Source organism: Eptesicus fuscus, chromosome 5 (genome assembly GCF_027574615.1).
Source record: "Eptesicus fuscus isolate TK198812 chromosome 5, DD_ASM_mEF_20220401, whole genome shotgun sequence".
In the NCBI taxonomy this organism is placed as follows: domain Eukaryota; kingdom Metazoa; phylum Chordata; class Mammalia; order Chiroptera; family Vespertilionidae; genus Eptesicus; species Eptesicus fuscus.
This window is the reverse complement of record NC_072477.1, coordinates 45,343,816-45,361,842: the sequence shown is the minus strand read 5'-3', so window position 1 is coordinate 45,361,842 and position 18,027 is coordinate 45,343,816. Positions and strand designations below refer to the sequence as shown.

Below are 18,027 nucleotides of genomic sequence, written 5' to 3'. Positions count from 1 at the left end.
AATCCAGACTGGGAACTTCAAGAAAAAAATGACCTGATTTTTTGAAGCAAAACATTACAAGGGAGAGAAAGAGTACAAAGTGCATGGGAATAAGTTTTTAAAGATGATCAGAAACTTAACAGACATATCAACCAACAATGCATAGACTGCATCTACATCTTGATTTGAACAGTGTAAAACACACATTTGTGAGATAAGGAAATTTGAACACTGATTTTTTTTTCTGTTATTAAAGAGTTATTCGTTTCATTAGGTGTGATAGAGCACTGCGGTTACATTTTTAAAAAAGGGGACAGATCAACCAAAGGACTTGTGTGCAAGCATGAGCCTAACCAGCGGTTAAGGACAACAGGGGGGTGGGGGCATGTGTGAGGAGGGGTGTGGGATGGGAATGGGGGGATGAGGACAAAGATGTGATACCTTAATCAATAAAGAAATTAAAAGACAAAACAAAACAAAAACATCTTTTAGAGCTATGTACTGAAAAATGTATAAAGTAATATGATGTCTGGGATTTGCTTCAAAATAATCCAGAGTGAGTGGTGGGGTACAGATGAAACAGGCTTGTCCAGGAGTTGACAATTATTTGAAGCTGGATGATGGATATATGGGGAAAAAATTATATTATTATCTTTACTTTTGATGTTTGAAATTTTGCACAATAATTTATTATTATTAATTTTAGGAAGGGAGAGAGAAACATCAATGTGAGAGAGATACACTGATGGGTTGTCTCTGTACACACCCTGCCAGGGACTGAACCTGCAAGCTAGGTATGTGCCCTGACCGGTAATCAAACTGGCGACCTTCAGGCGGACGACACTCCAGCCCAGTCACACCAGCCAGGACTGCACAAATTTTAATAAAAGACTTGGGATAAGATTACAATGACATGTCCATATTCTCAGAAGAATCACTTGTTAAAGATACCACTGTAAGTCTTTCTTTCTAAGCCCATAAAGTACCAGTGCCCGCTGCCACCACCACTGAGGGCAACAAACCAAGAAAAACGTACAGAACAAAAACCGGACAAAGAAAACACTCGCTTTATTAAAACACTGAAGTTGCCAAAGGCAAGAGGGAATGGTTTTTTCCACCTGGCATTCAATACCTTTTCCTTGGGTTGTGCTGCCTGAGTCCCCGCTTTACACTCCCTGACCCATCAATGCAGCTGTCTTACTGGCAAGGCTATCTGGACCCCAAACATACAACGTACTGTACCAGTCCCCTTTTATTTCTATGTTCCTGCACCTCCTCAGAGAGCAAATGGTGGAGATTTATAACAAAAGGGCACACAAGCCTATGGGGTCAAGTGAAGCTAATCACATCAGATTTCAGATTATGAGCTTAGACACACTTTGGAGTGCTGGCTCATATACTGTTAACTGTGTAATGCACACTACGTAAATTTCACAGTGCCAATTAAACAACGGAAAAGAACAAAGGTCTTAGCATCTTGCACCCAACAGCTTCTGAAATCATTTTAAGGTTGATGGCATCCTTCCCAGCCTACCCATAGTTGGATTCCACAGACAGAGTTCGGGGTGTAGATCCACTCTCCTCTAGCAAGTGCCTTTTTAATAAACTTGAATTTCAGAGTGAAAATGTGTCTTAGTGTGAAAGTGTGTGCAGTGATTTGGGAGGCAACAAATTGGGAGCAAAGGCTCAAACTAAAAAATAAAAATATTTATTCAGGTTTTTGGAAATATAAATAACAGTAAATGACAAAAGGCAAAATAAAACAGAAAAACTGACATGTTATATCACTGATCATCTTCAGGCACAAGAGCTTTTATTTATTAATGAATATAAAAAAATAAACTTCATTATTTTTATCTGCTTTCCCCCAGCTTTCACTACGTGAATATTCCTAAGAAATTCCACAGTTATATCGGCCCCTTCTGAGTACTTGAGGTTAAGGTCCTATTCCCATAGGGAAATAAATTTCTATCCTTAGGGACTCTGAACAACTAGACCTCTGGGAACTTACAAAGCAGTTCCTTTCATTAGGATCCTTCTAACATAGGGAACATGTAGCCGTCACCCATTAAAACACGATCCAGTGTAGGTGTGGGTACTCTTCAGGTGTCCTGAGGTCTCCAAATGAGTACCCGACTACGCCACCAGCTTTACTGCCAGCCCAGCCTACAGCCCACAGCCTCTCAAGCTGCACCAAAAGTGGGCTTCACAGATAAAGCATTTTCCCCTTTCTTCCTGGAATTAGAGGGCCACACGGGTAGGAAGGATATGGAGGTTTTGCATCAAGCTTGTCTTCACACTCTGTAGTGGGGGGAGGGCTACTAAACTACCCAGAGCACACCTGTGTTGAGTGTATGGCACGTACTTACCCACTGCCACACAAGGAAGTTGAGTAAATTAGCCAGTCACTCTGGACCAAGCCCCTCAAAACAGAGGCAAATTCAGTGGCAATAGCCTCAGTTCACCTAGCGCCTTTCCAAAGAACCGTGTTAATCCGATTCCAAAGCACATTTGGCCAGGACAGAGCATGGAAGGAAAATGAACTTCTGGGAAGGGCTATGCCATGTGGAGTTTACAGGTTGTTGTTTAGTCTGCAGCACGAGAAGATGGCAGCATCACTGATATTCAGAGCTGCAAAGAGCGTTGCCTGGTCCACACTCCTGGAGCGTCTTTACTAATGCAGCTTAATGGCAGTTGCCCAGATGTCGTTGCTGGGGAGCGGTGGAAGGACCCATCCTTGGGGAACAGAATTGCCTTCAGGATGATCAGATGGCACCAGGTATTGATCCCAATCATGCCTTAATAGGAACATTATAGAAGAACTGTTTATTTTTGTTTTAGTCCTAGCAAGATGTTCAGCAACTAAATATTCTATTTCAGGACTTACCTTTTCAATGACTGATGTACTAAAGAACTAGATTATCAGGAATAATGCAAAAGACTGCATTTCTTAAATATACATATAAAGGGGGAAAAACTCTAAAGAACTTATAGTCATTTAAAAAAATATGTTTTTATTGATTTTAGAGAGAGAGAGGAAGAGAGATAGAAACATCAATGAGGAGAGAGAATCATTGATCAACTGCCTCCTGCATGCCCCACACTGGAAATTGAGCCCACAACCTGGGCATATGCCCTGACTGAGAATTGGCTCACAGGTTGACAGAGCCACGCTAGCCGGGTCTCTCTCATCATTGATGTTTCTATCTCTCTCCCTCTCCCTTCCTCTCTGAAATCAATAAAAAAAATATATATTTTAAGAAAGATATATTAAATGAGATGTCTTTAAAAAGAAATACACATAAAACAATGTTACGTATTGATCAGTTGATGAAATGTGGCCAGAGGCCCACAGAAACCTAATCATATATTTCCTTTAGGAGCAGCAGCCGTTCAGTATTCTCTAATTCAGTGTTTGTGGCTTTATAGAACACAGCTACTGTGAATAACAAGAATTGACTGTAGTTATGTTTAGAAGCTAAAACTTGTATATTAGCCAGAAATGCACTTTCCCCAGACATAAACTTGGTATGCAAAAGAGCATTGTTGGGGCTTTGGAAAGAACCTTAGAAATCACTTAGGTCCGTGATTTTCAAACCAGGCTTTGAAGACCCCTAGACCCCAAGTAGATGCTTTTGGAGTCTAGAAACAACAAAATGCTTCCAATCAATAACAGATTTAAGTTACCTGTGGAACCCATTCATTCATTCTGTTTTACAAACTGATTTGTCCAAAGACTGCATGTGGGAAGAGTACTACTGCCAAAGTTTGAAGGCCACATTCTAGTCCACCATCTTCATTTTATAGGTGAGGAAAGTGTGAGGCCCAGAGAGCTGCAAAGTATAGCTCAGTATTAACTGCATGTAATTGTTCCTAGCTCTCTTGACTCTGACCTGTAAGAACTCACAAAGTCAGCAGCATGGGTCTTAAACAGTCTCCATAGGCAAGTATACAGGGAGGGTCTATTTAGCAGCAGAAGAGAACTTTAAGTCAATGTAACAGCACAGCCTGGGAGAACACAAAAGGGCAAGTCACACCTGAGTTTGTTTCTTCACCTGTTAAAATAGGGACATCTATTTCTCAAGGATGAGTGAGGACTAAACAGATGTTTGTGGCATCCCTAACACTTGGAAACTTTCTATAAACCCATTAGAAACTTAAAAAAATAAAGATACAGGCGACATGGAGAGTGCCCCTCTGACCTTATTTGGATGAGTGCAGGCAGGGAGTGCTCAGCTTGGAGGTAATACTGTCTGAAAGGCTGCAAGAGGTGAGCGAGTGGGAACTCATCTGAAAAAGAAAAGGCACAATACCACACCATCACACTTCATATCCAGAGTGTATTTCTCAAGGCAAGATGACTGAGCCTATGATGACAATATGATCAAACGTGTTTCATCTTTATCCATGATTTCCAGGATATAGTTTAGGTGTCATTGTTGCCTACCGATCTCTTAGCTTAGGTTGAGGTCACCCATGAGAATAAGTGAATCTAGTATTGTCCTTTTCTCCACTGGTTACAGAGGGACTTACCTGGATCCCCAAATAACTTGGACTCAATTTCCCGCTTCTGCAATAAAATTTTCTCTTTTTCTTTCCTCTGTTTCTTTTCTAGTTCTCTTTTCCTCTCTTCCTCTTGTTCTCCTTCCAACATAACTCTGAGGGCTCTCTCTTCAGCTTCATATAGTTCAGAGCGTTTTTTAATGAGTTTTCTCAGTCGCTGAAGATGATGCTCAAAAGTCTCATCTGCTGAGGCTGGAGGACAGACCCCTGGGCAAAGAGATGCAAATGGCATTTTAGTTACAACTTTTTCTTATCTCCAAATCTGTGTTCTAATGAGCCAACTCAAAGTCCTACTTATAGTATGAATTTGCTTAGAATTTATAAATTCTAATCCCTCTTCACAGATCAATTTGAATCTCCAATTAATCTGACCCCACCCTGACTTTCTTTTTTCTCTAATTCCTCTTTCTGGAGACTACCACTTAACTTTTGATTTTGTTTATTTCTAATGGTTTTGATCCTGCAGTTAGAGAGTGGGCTCCCAAAAGGAAGAAACTGTCTTATATTCTTCATCATGAAATTCCCACAGCTAAAAAACAATTCTCCCTTTAAGTGTGAAGTTCTGGGAAAGCACATATGGATACTGAGAAGAAATACATTTAACCAGCCACACGGGCCTCACAGTCTGCTGCTGAGAGTAGGGTGACCAAATGTGTCAGTTTCCCCGTTTTAGCACTTGAAAACCCAGTGTCCTGGGAAATCTGGGATGGTTGTCACCCTGATTTAATTGTGAGGTCAGCTAATTTTATAGACAACATAGCTACAGCCACAACTGGGAACATTTTGGACTAGTTATTAGGTGATATGCAAGAATTATTACTAATTTTATGTGATAATGGCATAATTGATGATGAGTAATTTACTTAGGCATTCTATTTTTGTACACATGTGAAAGTTTTCATAAAATTTCATAAGGAAAACTTTTTGAAATTTATTGAATATTCAAGTAAGTTGCAATAGTGACTCACTACCATAACGGCCCTGCAATAAAAAAGTTGCTAAAGCTGCTAATTCATCCTAGAGCAGTGATGGGCAACCTTTTGAGCTTGGTGTGTCAAACTTCGCCAAAAAACTGAGCATAACTCGGGTAGTGTGTCACTTTGAGGAAAAAACTAACTCCAATACTCTAGTCGCAAATGTTTCATCCTCAGGAGCAGCAAATGTTTCATCCTCGGCATGCGGCCGCGTGTCATCAGAAATGGCTACGCGTGTCAGTGCTGACATGCGTGTCATAGGTTCGCCATCACTGTTAGAGTGATGTGTGGTCAATCCTATCAGACCTTAAAGGTTTTAAATGAAAATGTATGTATTACCGCAGTATTTTAACAATACCAGATACATGGAAGAAAAAAATCCTAATTCTGCTAACATAATCAATCCTTTTTATTTCCCCATGTTGATCCCCCAGACGTTTTTGTCCATATATTAGCAACTTCATATAGTTCAATGTAAAATGTGTATAACTTACGTATCTCCATGTCAATTCCCTACATTTTTTCCCTCTCCTTATAATTATTTAATGGCTCCATCCTGTTACACCAAATCAATGTACCTACCATAATTTATTTAATAAGCTCTCTAGTCCTGGACAGTTAGGCTGTTCCAAATGACTTGTCATCATATAATGCTACAATGAATAATCTTAGGCATGTTACTTTTTTCCTTTGTATGGATTATTTCTATAATGGAAATGTTAATACTTTCAAGACTAACCTAAGTATAGTACTAAACTGTTTCTTTAAAAAGTTATACATTTACTCAGTACCTAACACCTGACACAAAGAAAATAATTAATATTTATTTCTTTAACAAATGATTTTCAACAGAGTTTTGGCAATTTATGCTGCCGCCAGTGCCAGCTTTGAGCACTAAATTTTCAATTTTGGCTGATAATGGTATAAAATAATGGTTCCTTAAGTAGCTAAGCAGTTGTGGAATTCTCTCTCCTTCAAGGCTAAGATTTCTCCAGATCATTTTCATGACTGCTTTGCTTGAATAGGTTTCTATTCACTTTTCCCCAACTGGAAATGGAAATTGTACAACTCAAATCCATCTTCTACTAAGTTGCTGGGCTATTACTTTCTAAATATACATACACATAAAATTGTTATGCACAGAGAAATTTAAGCTGTCACTATGTTGTTTTGTAGTAATTTGATGTTTTTAGTTTCTTTACCTAGCCCAGGGATTAGCAACTTTTTCTGTAAAGGGCTAGATAGTAAATATTTTAGGCTTATGAGCTATACAATCTCTGTTGCAATACTAACATCTGCCCATATATAGACATCCCATCAGCCCATAAGTGCCTCCAGACCCCAGAAGGAACCGTGGTCTGCTCCCATCTCAGGTTGCTGGGCCTGCGCCACCCACACATATCTCCCTCAACCTCTCATGGATCACTCCTGGTCACCTTGACACATTCCCTTGGAAAGGGCATTCCTCACTCAGTCGTCCTCTTGACCCCAAGCGCTGACACGGCATAGGTTTCCTCCACCTCTACCACTTACTTCTGCAATTCCTACAGCTCCTGGATACCAGCCGCCTTTATTCCCCTTCAGCTACGTGCACCATGGGGCCTCATCCGGTCTTTGGACCTTAGCATAATGAGAAAATACTTTCCACCCTGAAATCTTAAACCCAAATAGTCTCTTCTCTGACAACTTTCTACCGTTTCAGTATTCTCATTTTCTTCTCCCTCAAGATTCTGTGAACTTCATTAAAATCTCTCATCTAATGTATCCGATTCCGCCCATCTTCTATTTGTTCTCACCAAAACTTGTAGTCACCCTCAAAGCAAAACCCCAACAGCACAGTGCTCTGTGCTCATGTGCTCGCTGCCGAGTACTCCTGGGAGAAGCCATTTGATTGTAGCCTGGTGCCAGTACAGTTACATCAGCGGGCCCATAGCACCTCCCTGCAACCACACTGCCATGGGTCTCTGCTTGGCTCTCACTCACTGCTTATTTCACCACTCTGAAAGCCCTACTTCTCTACTGACTCTCAGCGCAAACCCTCTAATCTATTTCCCAGAGGAAACAGGCCACCAAGAAGGAAAATTCCTTAACTTTCTGCCCCCAATTTCACTCATCTGCATTACTACCCATCATTGTCCCCTTCATTTCATTCCAGTAGAAGATGGTTCTTCTCCACTTAAGTTAATCCCTCCACCTGGGATCTGGATCTGACTACCCCCTTCAAGACCGTGAGCTATCAACTATTCCTCTGCTTCTCACTGATCTTTCCCCTCTATTCACTCCTTGGCTCAGGATTTAAACATTTTCAAGTTTTTCCCATGACCCTAAGGTAGCTCCCCTTACCCCATCCCCCGCACACACACACACATTGGCAGATGCTGATCTTGTACTCTCCTTTTCTTCACAGGCGAATGTTTAATGAGTTGATCTCACTGTCTGCTTTTCTTATGTCCTACTCCATCTTTACCTTAGTCAGGCTTCTCCTTCTACCACCCCCTGAAATGCCCCTAGCACAGTCACTAATTCCCACGGATCTTTCTCAAGCTTTTTATTACTTAATAATAAAAATAAGATGAAACACTTGTATGGCATTTACTATGTGCCAGGACTGCTTTAAGCACTTAACTCAAGTCTACTAATTTCATCACCACAACACTCCATGGGTAGGTACTATCATTATTCCCTCCTTACAGATGAGGAAACCAAGGCATAAAGAAGTTTAAGTAAACGTGCCAAGATTGCACAATCTCTGTGAGCATTTGCCACTCTGCAGAAGAAGGTAGTGGGTCTACCTTTTCCTCCTATCTCTCTGACCTCTCTCGATCTCTTTTGTGGAATCCTCTTTATTCATCTTGATATTGTCTTTCTGGCTCTCATTTCACACTACACAACCTCTTTAAGGTCTGTTTACATGCTAATGAATCCTTATCCAGGGTGTCCCACAGGCACCTCAAACTCAACAGGTCCCAAACTGAACTCATCAACCCAAAGCCTACTCCTCCTGCTGTTTTCCTGGTCATTTAGAATGGTATCATCATTCATTCAGTGGATCAAGCTACAACCTGGAAGCCATTTTTTTCTTCAGCTCCCACATGCTGAGTTTCCCAAGTTATTAATTTATATGTACACGTACACACACACACACACACACACACACACACACACACACACTTCATATCTCTTAAATCCATTTACTTTTCTCCAACTGTGGTCCTTAGTTCACACTCCCATACTATCATGGCCCAGACTATGACAGCCTTTATTAGTCTCTCTTCCTAGATGCTCCAAACCTTTCTCTGCTCTGCCAGCAATGATCTGTCATCATTTCATCCTGTTTGAAATCTTTCAGTGGTTCCCCTCAGCTTTATTTTTTTTCTGTTTTGTTTTAAAAATTTCTTTATTGATTAAGGTGTTGCATATGTGTCCTTATTCTCCCATTACCTCCCCATCCCCCCCCACTCATGCCCTCACCCCCCTGCTGTCTGTGTCCATTGGTTAGGCTTATATGCATGCATACAAGTCCTTTGGCTGATCTTCCCCTCAGCTTTAAGCATAGGTGAGAAGTCTAGCCTGGCCCATAAGACACTTTGTGGGTTTTTAAAAATATATATTTTTATTGATTTCAGAGAGGAAGGGAGAGGGAAAGGAGATAGAAACATCAATGATGAGAACCATTGATTGGCTGCCTCTTGCACACCCCGGACTGGGAACCCACAACCTGGGTATGTGCCCTCGACCTGAATCGAACCCGGGACCCTTCAGTCCACAGGCTGATGCTCTATCCACTGAGCCAAACCAGCGAGGGCCCATAAGACACTTTGTGATGTGACCCTACTTACATATCCAGCCTCATTCTCTCAGCACTTACTTGGAGGTACATATGCTTTGAAGAGAGAAGTTAGAAAGCTGCTTGTTTTCTTTTAAAGTACACAAGGCAACCAGCTGCTAGTTACCAAATCATTTTACATTCAAGTCAATTACCTCCACACAGCCTGCTTATTATATAGACCATAATTCCTCCTAAAATTTCCTCTTTCTTTTGGACCAAATAGAGGGGAGACTAACAGTGAGAAATTATGCTGATAAATTCACTTGGCAGAATATTCCTGACCCTCACCTCACAGAGGACATGGAGCAGAGGAACATTAAATAGTAGCCCTCAAGTTTTACATTCTCATAAGGATGAGGCATGGGTAGACACAGTAGAAGCAAATATAGATGACCCACAGTAGATAATTCACAAATGCCCTACAGAATCATCTGATTCTGAGGCCTGATTCTGAATCAGCCACTCTAAGGGCTGGCATGCAGAAGCTCATCACTTAGCTAGTGAGTAAGACTGGCTGAACGCACAATGGTCACATCCCAACAAAACTTTTTTAAAAAATATATATTTTTATTTATTTCAGAGAGGAAGAGAGAGAGAGGAACAGAAACATCAATGATGAGAGAGAATCATTGATTGGCTGCCTTCCGCATGCCCCCAACTGGGGATCAAGCCCGCAACCCAGGCATGTGCCCTTGACTGGAATTGAACCCAGGACCTTTCAGTCCGAAGGCCCACGCTCTATCCACTGAACCAAACCAGCTAGAGCCCAACAAAACTTTTTAGTAAGGGTCTGAATTACAGTTTTCATTCACTATATTTTAAACCACACAGAGGAATTCATTTGCTGTCATGGTATTTGCTAATTTGTGTACTCTCAAATATCACTGGTGAATGTCAATGGCCTACAACCTACTAAGCCGGCCCAAACCAGTTGCAAGTGAGGAGCATGAGGTCACCTGAGCCCAGAGCAGAGAAGGATGGGAGATATGACATCTAAATTTGGTTTTGAAGGATAGTGAGATCTTAAAATAGCAAAAATGGGACTGAGGGCCCTCCAGCCAAATCCCATTCACACCTCTTCAAATATCCATGTTTCAGATTTGAAATGTATCTGAAGGAACATGCCAAGTTTTCAACACCTTCTGAAGCCTCAAGTTAAGGACAGGATAGGATAGCTTTCACCTTGGCACATGGGTAAAGCTGTCCAGCCCTGTCAACCTTACTCGGAAAAATGTGGCCAGGAATGCCTGGTGTGGAAATGATGAGTCCAGGGGAAGATGGTGCAGTGGGTTCCCACACCTGCCTCTCTTTCAACCTTGGCTACCAAGAGCTAAACATCAGAGGGTTTCTACTTCAAAGGTTCTGAGATACTGCTGACAAGCTCAGTTACCCTACTGGGTGAAAAATTTGAAGTATCAAGCATTTTCCTTCAAAATTTTTTGGGAAGGGCAAGCGCTATGGTAAAGAAAGGGAAGGAACAGGGGAACAAAGGAAGAAATGCAAAGCCACGGTTACCTTTCCTTGCTGCAGCCTCTTTCCTGAGTTTCCTCAATTTCTCCAAGGCCCGAAGGATGTCCACCATTCTTTTGGTGTCTGCTTGTTTTTTCCTCACTTCAGACAAGACACCATCGGCAGCAGCTTTAAGTTCCTGCTCCTGGGGAAGAAAGAGAGCCCATGAGAACAGCTGCCCAGCAGTGAGATTTTAGAGAATCAGACAGTCCCAGGGTTAAGAAAGATTCTACTGGATTTACACCCCAATTTCCTGGGCCATGCCCAAAACACCTCTCTACACTGGTCCAGCCAAAGGATTATCCTCTCTGCAACTTCCACGTGGACACTGGTCTTTGTTTCTTCCTCAGAGTTTCTAAAGTGTGGTCCAAGGAACATCTGCATTCAACTTACCTTGTTAAGTTGGGGCTCTCATTAAAAATGCAAACACCTGGCTCTGGCCGGGGGTCCCAGTTGGCTGGAGCATTGTCCTGTGCACCAAAAGGTTGTAGGTTCAATTCCTGAACAGGGCACATACCTAGGTTGCAGGTCCAATCCCCAGTCGGGGCATGTACAGGAGGCAACCAATCAATGCTTCTCTCTCAGACCAATGTTTCTCTCTCTCTCTCCCCCCTTCCTCTCTCTAAAACAAATAAGCATATCCTTGGGTGAAGACTTAAAAAAAAAAAGCAGACACCTGGATCCAAAGATTGAGGCTAGCAGGGAAGATAAGGAATCTTATCCTATATAATAAGAGGCTAATATGGAAATCGACTGAACTGCGGAACAACCTGTCGCTATGACACGCACTGACCACCAGGGAGCAGATGCTCAGCACACGAGCTGCCCCCTGGTGGTCAGTGCACTCCCACAGGGGGAGCGCTGCTCAGCCAGAAGCTGGGCTCAAGGCTGGCAAGTGCAGCAGCGGTGGCGGGAGCCTTTCCCACCTCCGCAGCAGTGCTAAGGATGTCTGACTTTGTGGGGAGCGGGCCTAAGCCATCAGCTGGACATCCGCTGAGGGCTCCTGGACTGCGAGAAGCGAGAAGGCGCAGGCCGGGCTAAGGGACCACCCCTCCCCCCGGCCAGTGCACAAATTTCATGCACTGGGCCTCTAGTGGAACTATAAAAGCCCAGGACTCTACAGTGCTCAGTGACAACCTAAAATACTTTACTGCCAAGAATCTCTTCAACATGACAGCCTTTTAAACATCTAAAGACCCTATTGTACTCTCCTTAAGTTGGTTCACATGTAGATAAATAATTCTGGTTACTCTAAGCCACTACTCAAAGGATTCTGTCTCTAACATCCTCACCATAGGTGGTAGGGAAGATGCTTTTGCCTAAAGCTCTCTTTCCCATCTCTCAAATCAGCACTGTACCTGCACCATTTCAGCTACCATGCTGTTTCACTCTTCTCGCCTGAAATGCACCTGTTGCTCTCACTTGGCTTTGACATTTCCTTTAAGACTCAGTTCAGTTGTTACTTTATCATCCAAACCTTCCCTGACACCTTCCCCAAAGGATTAGATATTCCTTTTCTGGGCTCCGACAGCACCTACATGTGAAATCCTAACACACAATGCTATACAGACATGATACCCCAGGAGGCTCTAAACCCCTCAACGAAAAGCACTATGTCCTATTTATCTCTATCCCCAGCACCCTGCACTGGGCCTGGTACTTAATGGGCCCTCACTAAATGTCTGAACTGACTCAAACTCTCTTAGATTAAGGCCTTGCCTCCAAGTATTCTTAAAAGCACTGGTGTTTAGGAGGGCTTGAAGACAAAGCTTGACATCAATACACTTCAGAGGGGGAGTTACATCAGACTCTAGGGCAGTAGCAGACACCAGGAGAAGGGAGAGGAGGAGGAGGAGGAAACACTAGCTGGTAGTGGAGTGGAGGAAGGGGGTAAGTCGATGCATTCAAAAGTAATGACAATGTCTTAAACAACTACCTGACCAATTTCCAGTTTCACTCTGGTACCCACTTAAGAGCCTGAGATTAACAGGTTTTCGAATCACACAACCTGGGCTCAAATCAGAAGTGAAACTGCCACAAACCAATTTGTGTGATTGTTGGCAGGTTAACTTCCTTATGCCTTAATTTCCTAATCTGTAAAACTGGGATAACACCACCTACCTCTCAGGGTTATTACCAGGATTCAAGATCTGGTGTATGTAACGACCTTAGCACAGTGCCTAGTATATAGTAAGTGCTCAAAAAAACACACCATTGTTGAGTCTCAAGATTTGTGGTTTAAAATTCGTAAACAAAGGATTTCTGGGGAAATCATCACTATTGACCCATTAGCTAATTAGGATATATGTTCCTTAGGGAAAGGTCACGCGTTCTCTATGTATTGTATTTTTAAAGTCACCTAGGGTCCAGCCGGTGGTTGAGCGGCGACTTATGAACCAGGAGGTCACCAATTCCTGGTCAGGGCACAAGCCAGGGGTGCCGGGCTCGATCCCCAGTGGGGGGCGTGCAGGAGGAAGCAGATCAATGATCCTCTCTCATCATTGATGTTTCTCTCTCTCGCTCCCTCTCTGAAATCAATAAAAATATACTTTAAAATATAAAAGCACCAGATGCTCGTTAGTGTTGAATGCTGGTGTCAGAATGTCGGTGCAGATCCGTCATCCCTGCAACGCCACTGTGTGATCCTCCTACATAATGTATACGGGGCTTTGCAGTGCGCATAGAGCACTGGTGTTGCTACTATGCACTATTAACACGCAATCAATACGGAGATATGAGGTCGGAAAGGCAAACTAAACTGTCTTTTTACTTTACAAATGAAGATAAGGAGGCTTAGCGCTGGGAAATAGCGCAAAGCCTCGTGCCCCTTCACGTTCCAAACGCCACTGCCCTAACTCCCCGTGCGCAACCGCTGCTCTTACCCGCTTCTTCTCCTCCACCTCCTGAACGCACTTGACCCTCCAGCGGTCAATCTCCTGCTCGCGCTCCGCAGCTCGCGCGGCCTCCGCCTCCCGCTCGGCCTCGCGTTCCCGGGCCCTCTCGCGGAGCCGCAGCCGGCGGCGCCGGACCCTCTCCAGCCTCCGCCGAGCCTCGCCCACATAGGCGGCCTGGGTCAGCAGCTGGAGTCGCTCAGCCAGCTCCGCGCGCAGCGGCGCCGCCTGGGCGTGCAGCAGTGCCCAGGCCGCGCCGTCCTCCTCAGCCTCGCGCAGGGCCTGGCCCAGATCCCGCAGCCGCCGCACCAGGCGCAGAGCCCCGCGCAACCGCGCGCGCACTTCACCCAGGGTGGGCCCGACCGGCGCGCGCGGGGGCACCGGGCAGCCCGCTCGCCGCGGGGCTCCGAACACCGCCTCCAGCCACTGCCGGTCGCGCAGGCGCTGCAGGGCCGAGTCCCCAAGCACGTCGGGCGGCGGCGCCTCAGGCCAGCGCGGGCTCCAGGGCGGCCCCGGGCCTGGAGGCGGCGGCCGCGGGCGCTCGCCGGCGTCGATCCCCGGGAAAGGTCGGCACTGAGGCGGCGGCGGAGGCAGCGGCGGCGGCGGCACCGGGTAGAAGGCGCCGCCGCCGCGCGAGGCTTCCCCAGGCGCTCGGGGCTGCACAGCCAGCGGGGGCTGGAGGAAGGGGGCGGAGGCCCCCGGAAAGGGGCCGGGCCGCTGGGGAAGAGGCGGCGGAAAAGCCGGGGAGGGCAGCGGCGGTGGCGGACAGCCAAAGGGAGCGGGAGGCAGCGGCTGCGGGGGCGGCGGGCCCGGCCGACCCGGGGCGAAGAAGGGCGGCAGAGCCATGGCCACCACCGGAGGTCTGAGAAGTGACAGAGTCTGGTCTCCCGAGAAAGTGTCTTCCGGGAGGAAGTGACGTCTGTCACGCGCGACTCCAGTGTGACCCGCCCGGCGCGTGGGTGGGAGTTCATGTAATCCTTCAATTAATACTGTTCCTTTTTTTAAAAAAAAAAAAAGTTCTTTTTTTCTGTTGTTGTTGTTCTTTTTTAAATCCTCACCCGTTTTTCCTTTGATTTTTAAGGAGAGGGAAACATGGATGTGGGAGAAACACATCCATTGGTTGCCTCCAGCACGAGCCCCGCCCGGGGCAAACCGGCTAACGGGGCGTGTTCTTAATGATCATTGTAGGTGTGAGGTCTGCTGCTTTGCAGACAGCGAGACTAACAGATACAGACCCTCTCCTGTGGAACTGCCTGTCTGATAAAGAAAACACATTAATCAGGTAATTACGCAAGCAAATGTGAAAGTGCCGCGGTGAATATACGTACTACCAAAGAGGAAAGCACAGGGCAAGAAGAGCTTACAGGAGAATCTGACTTAGAAAGGTTGGGGAAAGGTTGTCCCAAGGATGTTAGGCTAAGTTTAAGGTCTAAAGGATAAGTAGGAGTTAAATAGAAGAGAGGGAAACACGGTTCAGATAAGGACAGCATTTGCAAAAGCCCCCTAGGAGGTAGGAGTAGGCTTAGCGGGGGAACTGAAAGAATGCCAGAGCGGAGGGAGCACCGAAAGCCTGAAGGGAGCCTGGTGATCCTGGCAGGTGAACAGAGATACAGCGTGCAGGGTCTCATATTTTAAGAACAATGGGAAACTACTGGGGGATTTTAAGCAGAAGGGGGAGGGAAAGCCATGCTACATGATTGTCGTTTTGTTTTTTTAATTAAACTCTATTTTGAGATCATTGTAAATTCATAGGCAGTTGTAAGAAATAATACAGGGAGGGCGATCCCGTGTACTCTTAACCCAGTTTCTCCACATAGTAATATCTTGCAATATCATAACCAGGATGTTGGCATTGATAGTCAAGATACAGAACATTTATTTCCATAATTTCTAGGATCGCTCATTTGCCCTCCTATAGTCACACCCACTTCCCTTTAACGGCAACTACTAACCTGGTCTCCATTTCTATAACTTCTGTCCTTTCAAGAATGTAATATAAATGGAATCATATATAGTACATAACCTTTTGGGACTCCCTGTTTCCACTCAGTATAATCCTTTGGAGATTCATTCAGGTTGCTGTATTAATAGTGTTCCCTTTTATTGCAATAAAAGTGTGCAAAAAAATTGAGGGTAAAGTTAAACCACACTTGGTTTAATCATTCACTTGTTGAAGGATATTTCCACTTTGGGGCTATCACGAATAAAGCTGCTATAAAACTTGCATGCGGGGTTTTCTGTGACCATAAACCTTCATTGCATTGGAGTAAATGCCCAGAGTGTAACTGCTGAGTCATATGGCAGTTATATGTTTAGTTTTTTAAAATATATTTTTATTGATTTCAGAGAGGAAGGGAGAGGGATAGAAACATGGATGAGAAAATTGATTGGCTGCCTCCTGCACGCCCCCTATAGGGGATTGAGCCAGCCAACCGGGCATATGCCCTGACTGGGAATCGACCCAGTGACTTGTTGGTGCATGGGTCAACACTCAACCATTGACCCACACCAGCTGGGCAAAAGTAATGGATGCCCTCTTGGGTAAGAGCCCAGCTCTATCCCATGAAAAGAACCAATCAAAGCCTGACCCCACTTCCCAAGATACCTCTCATATTTCTCAGAAACACTCTACATAATATTTATTTGTATCTTATGTATTGAGTAACTTATAATACTCTGCATAACATTTAAAGGCTTATCTTAAAACGTATTAGGTAAGGCATGGCTCTAACTTTATATAGGGTGTCCCCCAAAGTGTATACATTTTAACAGCTAATAGCTCAATTTTTAAAATGAAATGTATTTTAATGAACACTGCCTTTATAATTATTCTAAGTGTGTATATACATTTTTGACATCCTATATTTTCTAGATGGATACTCAGCTGTCATTACCATTTATTGAATATTCTTTTCCTAATTTGAAATACCATTTCTAATATTGAATTCCCATATATATTTGGGGTCTATTTCTGAACTTTACATTATTTTCCTTTGATGTCTGTTCATTCATACACTGGTATTCACTTAAATTTGTGAAGCTATAATTTTTTAATAGAATAGGCAGCACCTCTTGGTTAAGTGGAGAGGCCCTGGAACCAATATGCCTGGGATTAAATCTTGTTACTTAATAGTTGTATGGTCTTGGGAAAGCTACTTAATCACTGGGCTTCAGTTTCATCTATAAAAAGGGTTAATAGAATCTCTTAGAATTGTTACATTACATGAACAGTGACACAGAGTAACATACCGTATGAGTGCACATTATCATTTTACTTACCATTCTAACCTACTTTTCCATATGAATTTTAGATCTATTTGTCAATTTTAATTTAAAACCTTACCAGTGTTTTACTGGAACATTAAATATATAAATTAATGTAGGGGTAACAGACATCTTGAAAATACTGAGTTTCCCCATTGAAGAACATGGGATACCCCTTCTCATCAGATTTTCAAAAACAGGTACCCATCTACTCTTCCACTTCCATTGTTATCACCTTAGTCTAATCCATTATCATCTGGCAGGCTTATTATAATAGTCCCACATGTCCCTGATTCAATCCTTGCTCCTCTATCATCTATTCACTTACACTGCAACCAGAATGGTTTTTCAAAACTTAAGTGACATTATGTCAGTTCTCTGTGCAAAATCTTCCAATAACTTCTCATCTCACTTCAAATTAAAGCCTGGAAAGGAATTGGTAAAAAACGAAAGGCCAACGTTTAGTTTACTGTGGAAGGGATGTGAGTTCAAGGGAGTTTTGTTTTGTTTGTATGAGGATGAGATGATCTGAGAAACAGGAGGACAGTGATGAGGTAGAAGATAAAGGGGCAGTGCTGGGGAAATGTCCATAAGCCTCTAGTTATGTTTCCCTCCATTTTTCTCAGCGCTTCTCTTCCCAATAATCTAAAAACACATCTATTAAATGTTTTATTTTTTTTTAAATATATGTTATTGATTTTTCACAGAGAGGAAGGGAGAGGGATAGTTAGAAACATCTGATGAGAGAGAAACATCAACCAGCTGCCTCCTGCACACCCCCCGCCGGGGATGTGCCCGCAACCAATGTACATGCCCTTGACCGGAATCGAACCCAGGACCTTTCAGTCCGCAGACCGACGCTCTATCCACTGAGCCAAACTGGTTTCGGCAAAACACATCTATTAATATTTAACAAAGGAAGCAAGACCATACAATGGAGTCAAGACAGTCTCTTAAATAAATGGTGTTGGGAAAATTGGACAGCCACATGGAAATGATGAAAGTAGACCACCAACTT

General features: G+C 43.8%; 1 protein-coding gene across 2 annotated transcripts; it reads right to left on the bottom strand.

Annotated features, from left to right (window-relative positions):
• Window positions 1-1,028: 1,028 nt before the first annotated feature.
• On the bottom strand, window positions 1,029-14,638 carry PDCD7 (programmed cell death 7). 2 transcript variants are annotated; one of them, XM_054716139.1, is made up of 5 exons: window positions 13,737-14,638; window positions 10,861-10,999; window positions 4,513-4,749; window positions 4,182-4,269; window positions 1,029-2,777 (listed from the first exon to the last, which is right to left on the bottom strand). In XM_054716139.1, the coding sequence occupies exons 1-5, from the start codon at window positions 14,589-14,591 to the stop codon at window positions 2,654-2,656; spliced, it is 1,443 nt and encodes a 480-aa protein (XP_054572114.1). In that variant the 5' UTR covers window positions 14,592-14,638; the 3' UTR covers window positions 1,029-2,653. The 2 variants fall into 2 exon arrangements, with proteins under 2 accessions (XP_054572114.1, XP_054572113.1); XM_054716138.1 differs by lacking the exon at window positions 4,513-4,749 and having other exon boundaries at window positions 13,737-14,627.
• Window positions 14,639-18,027: the final 3,389 nt, after the last annotated feature.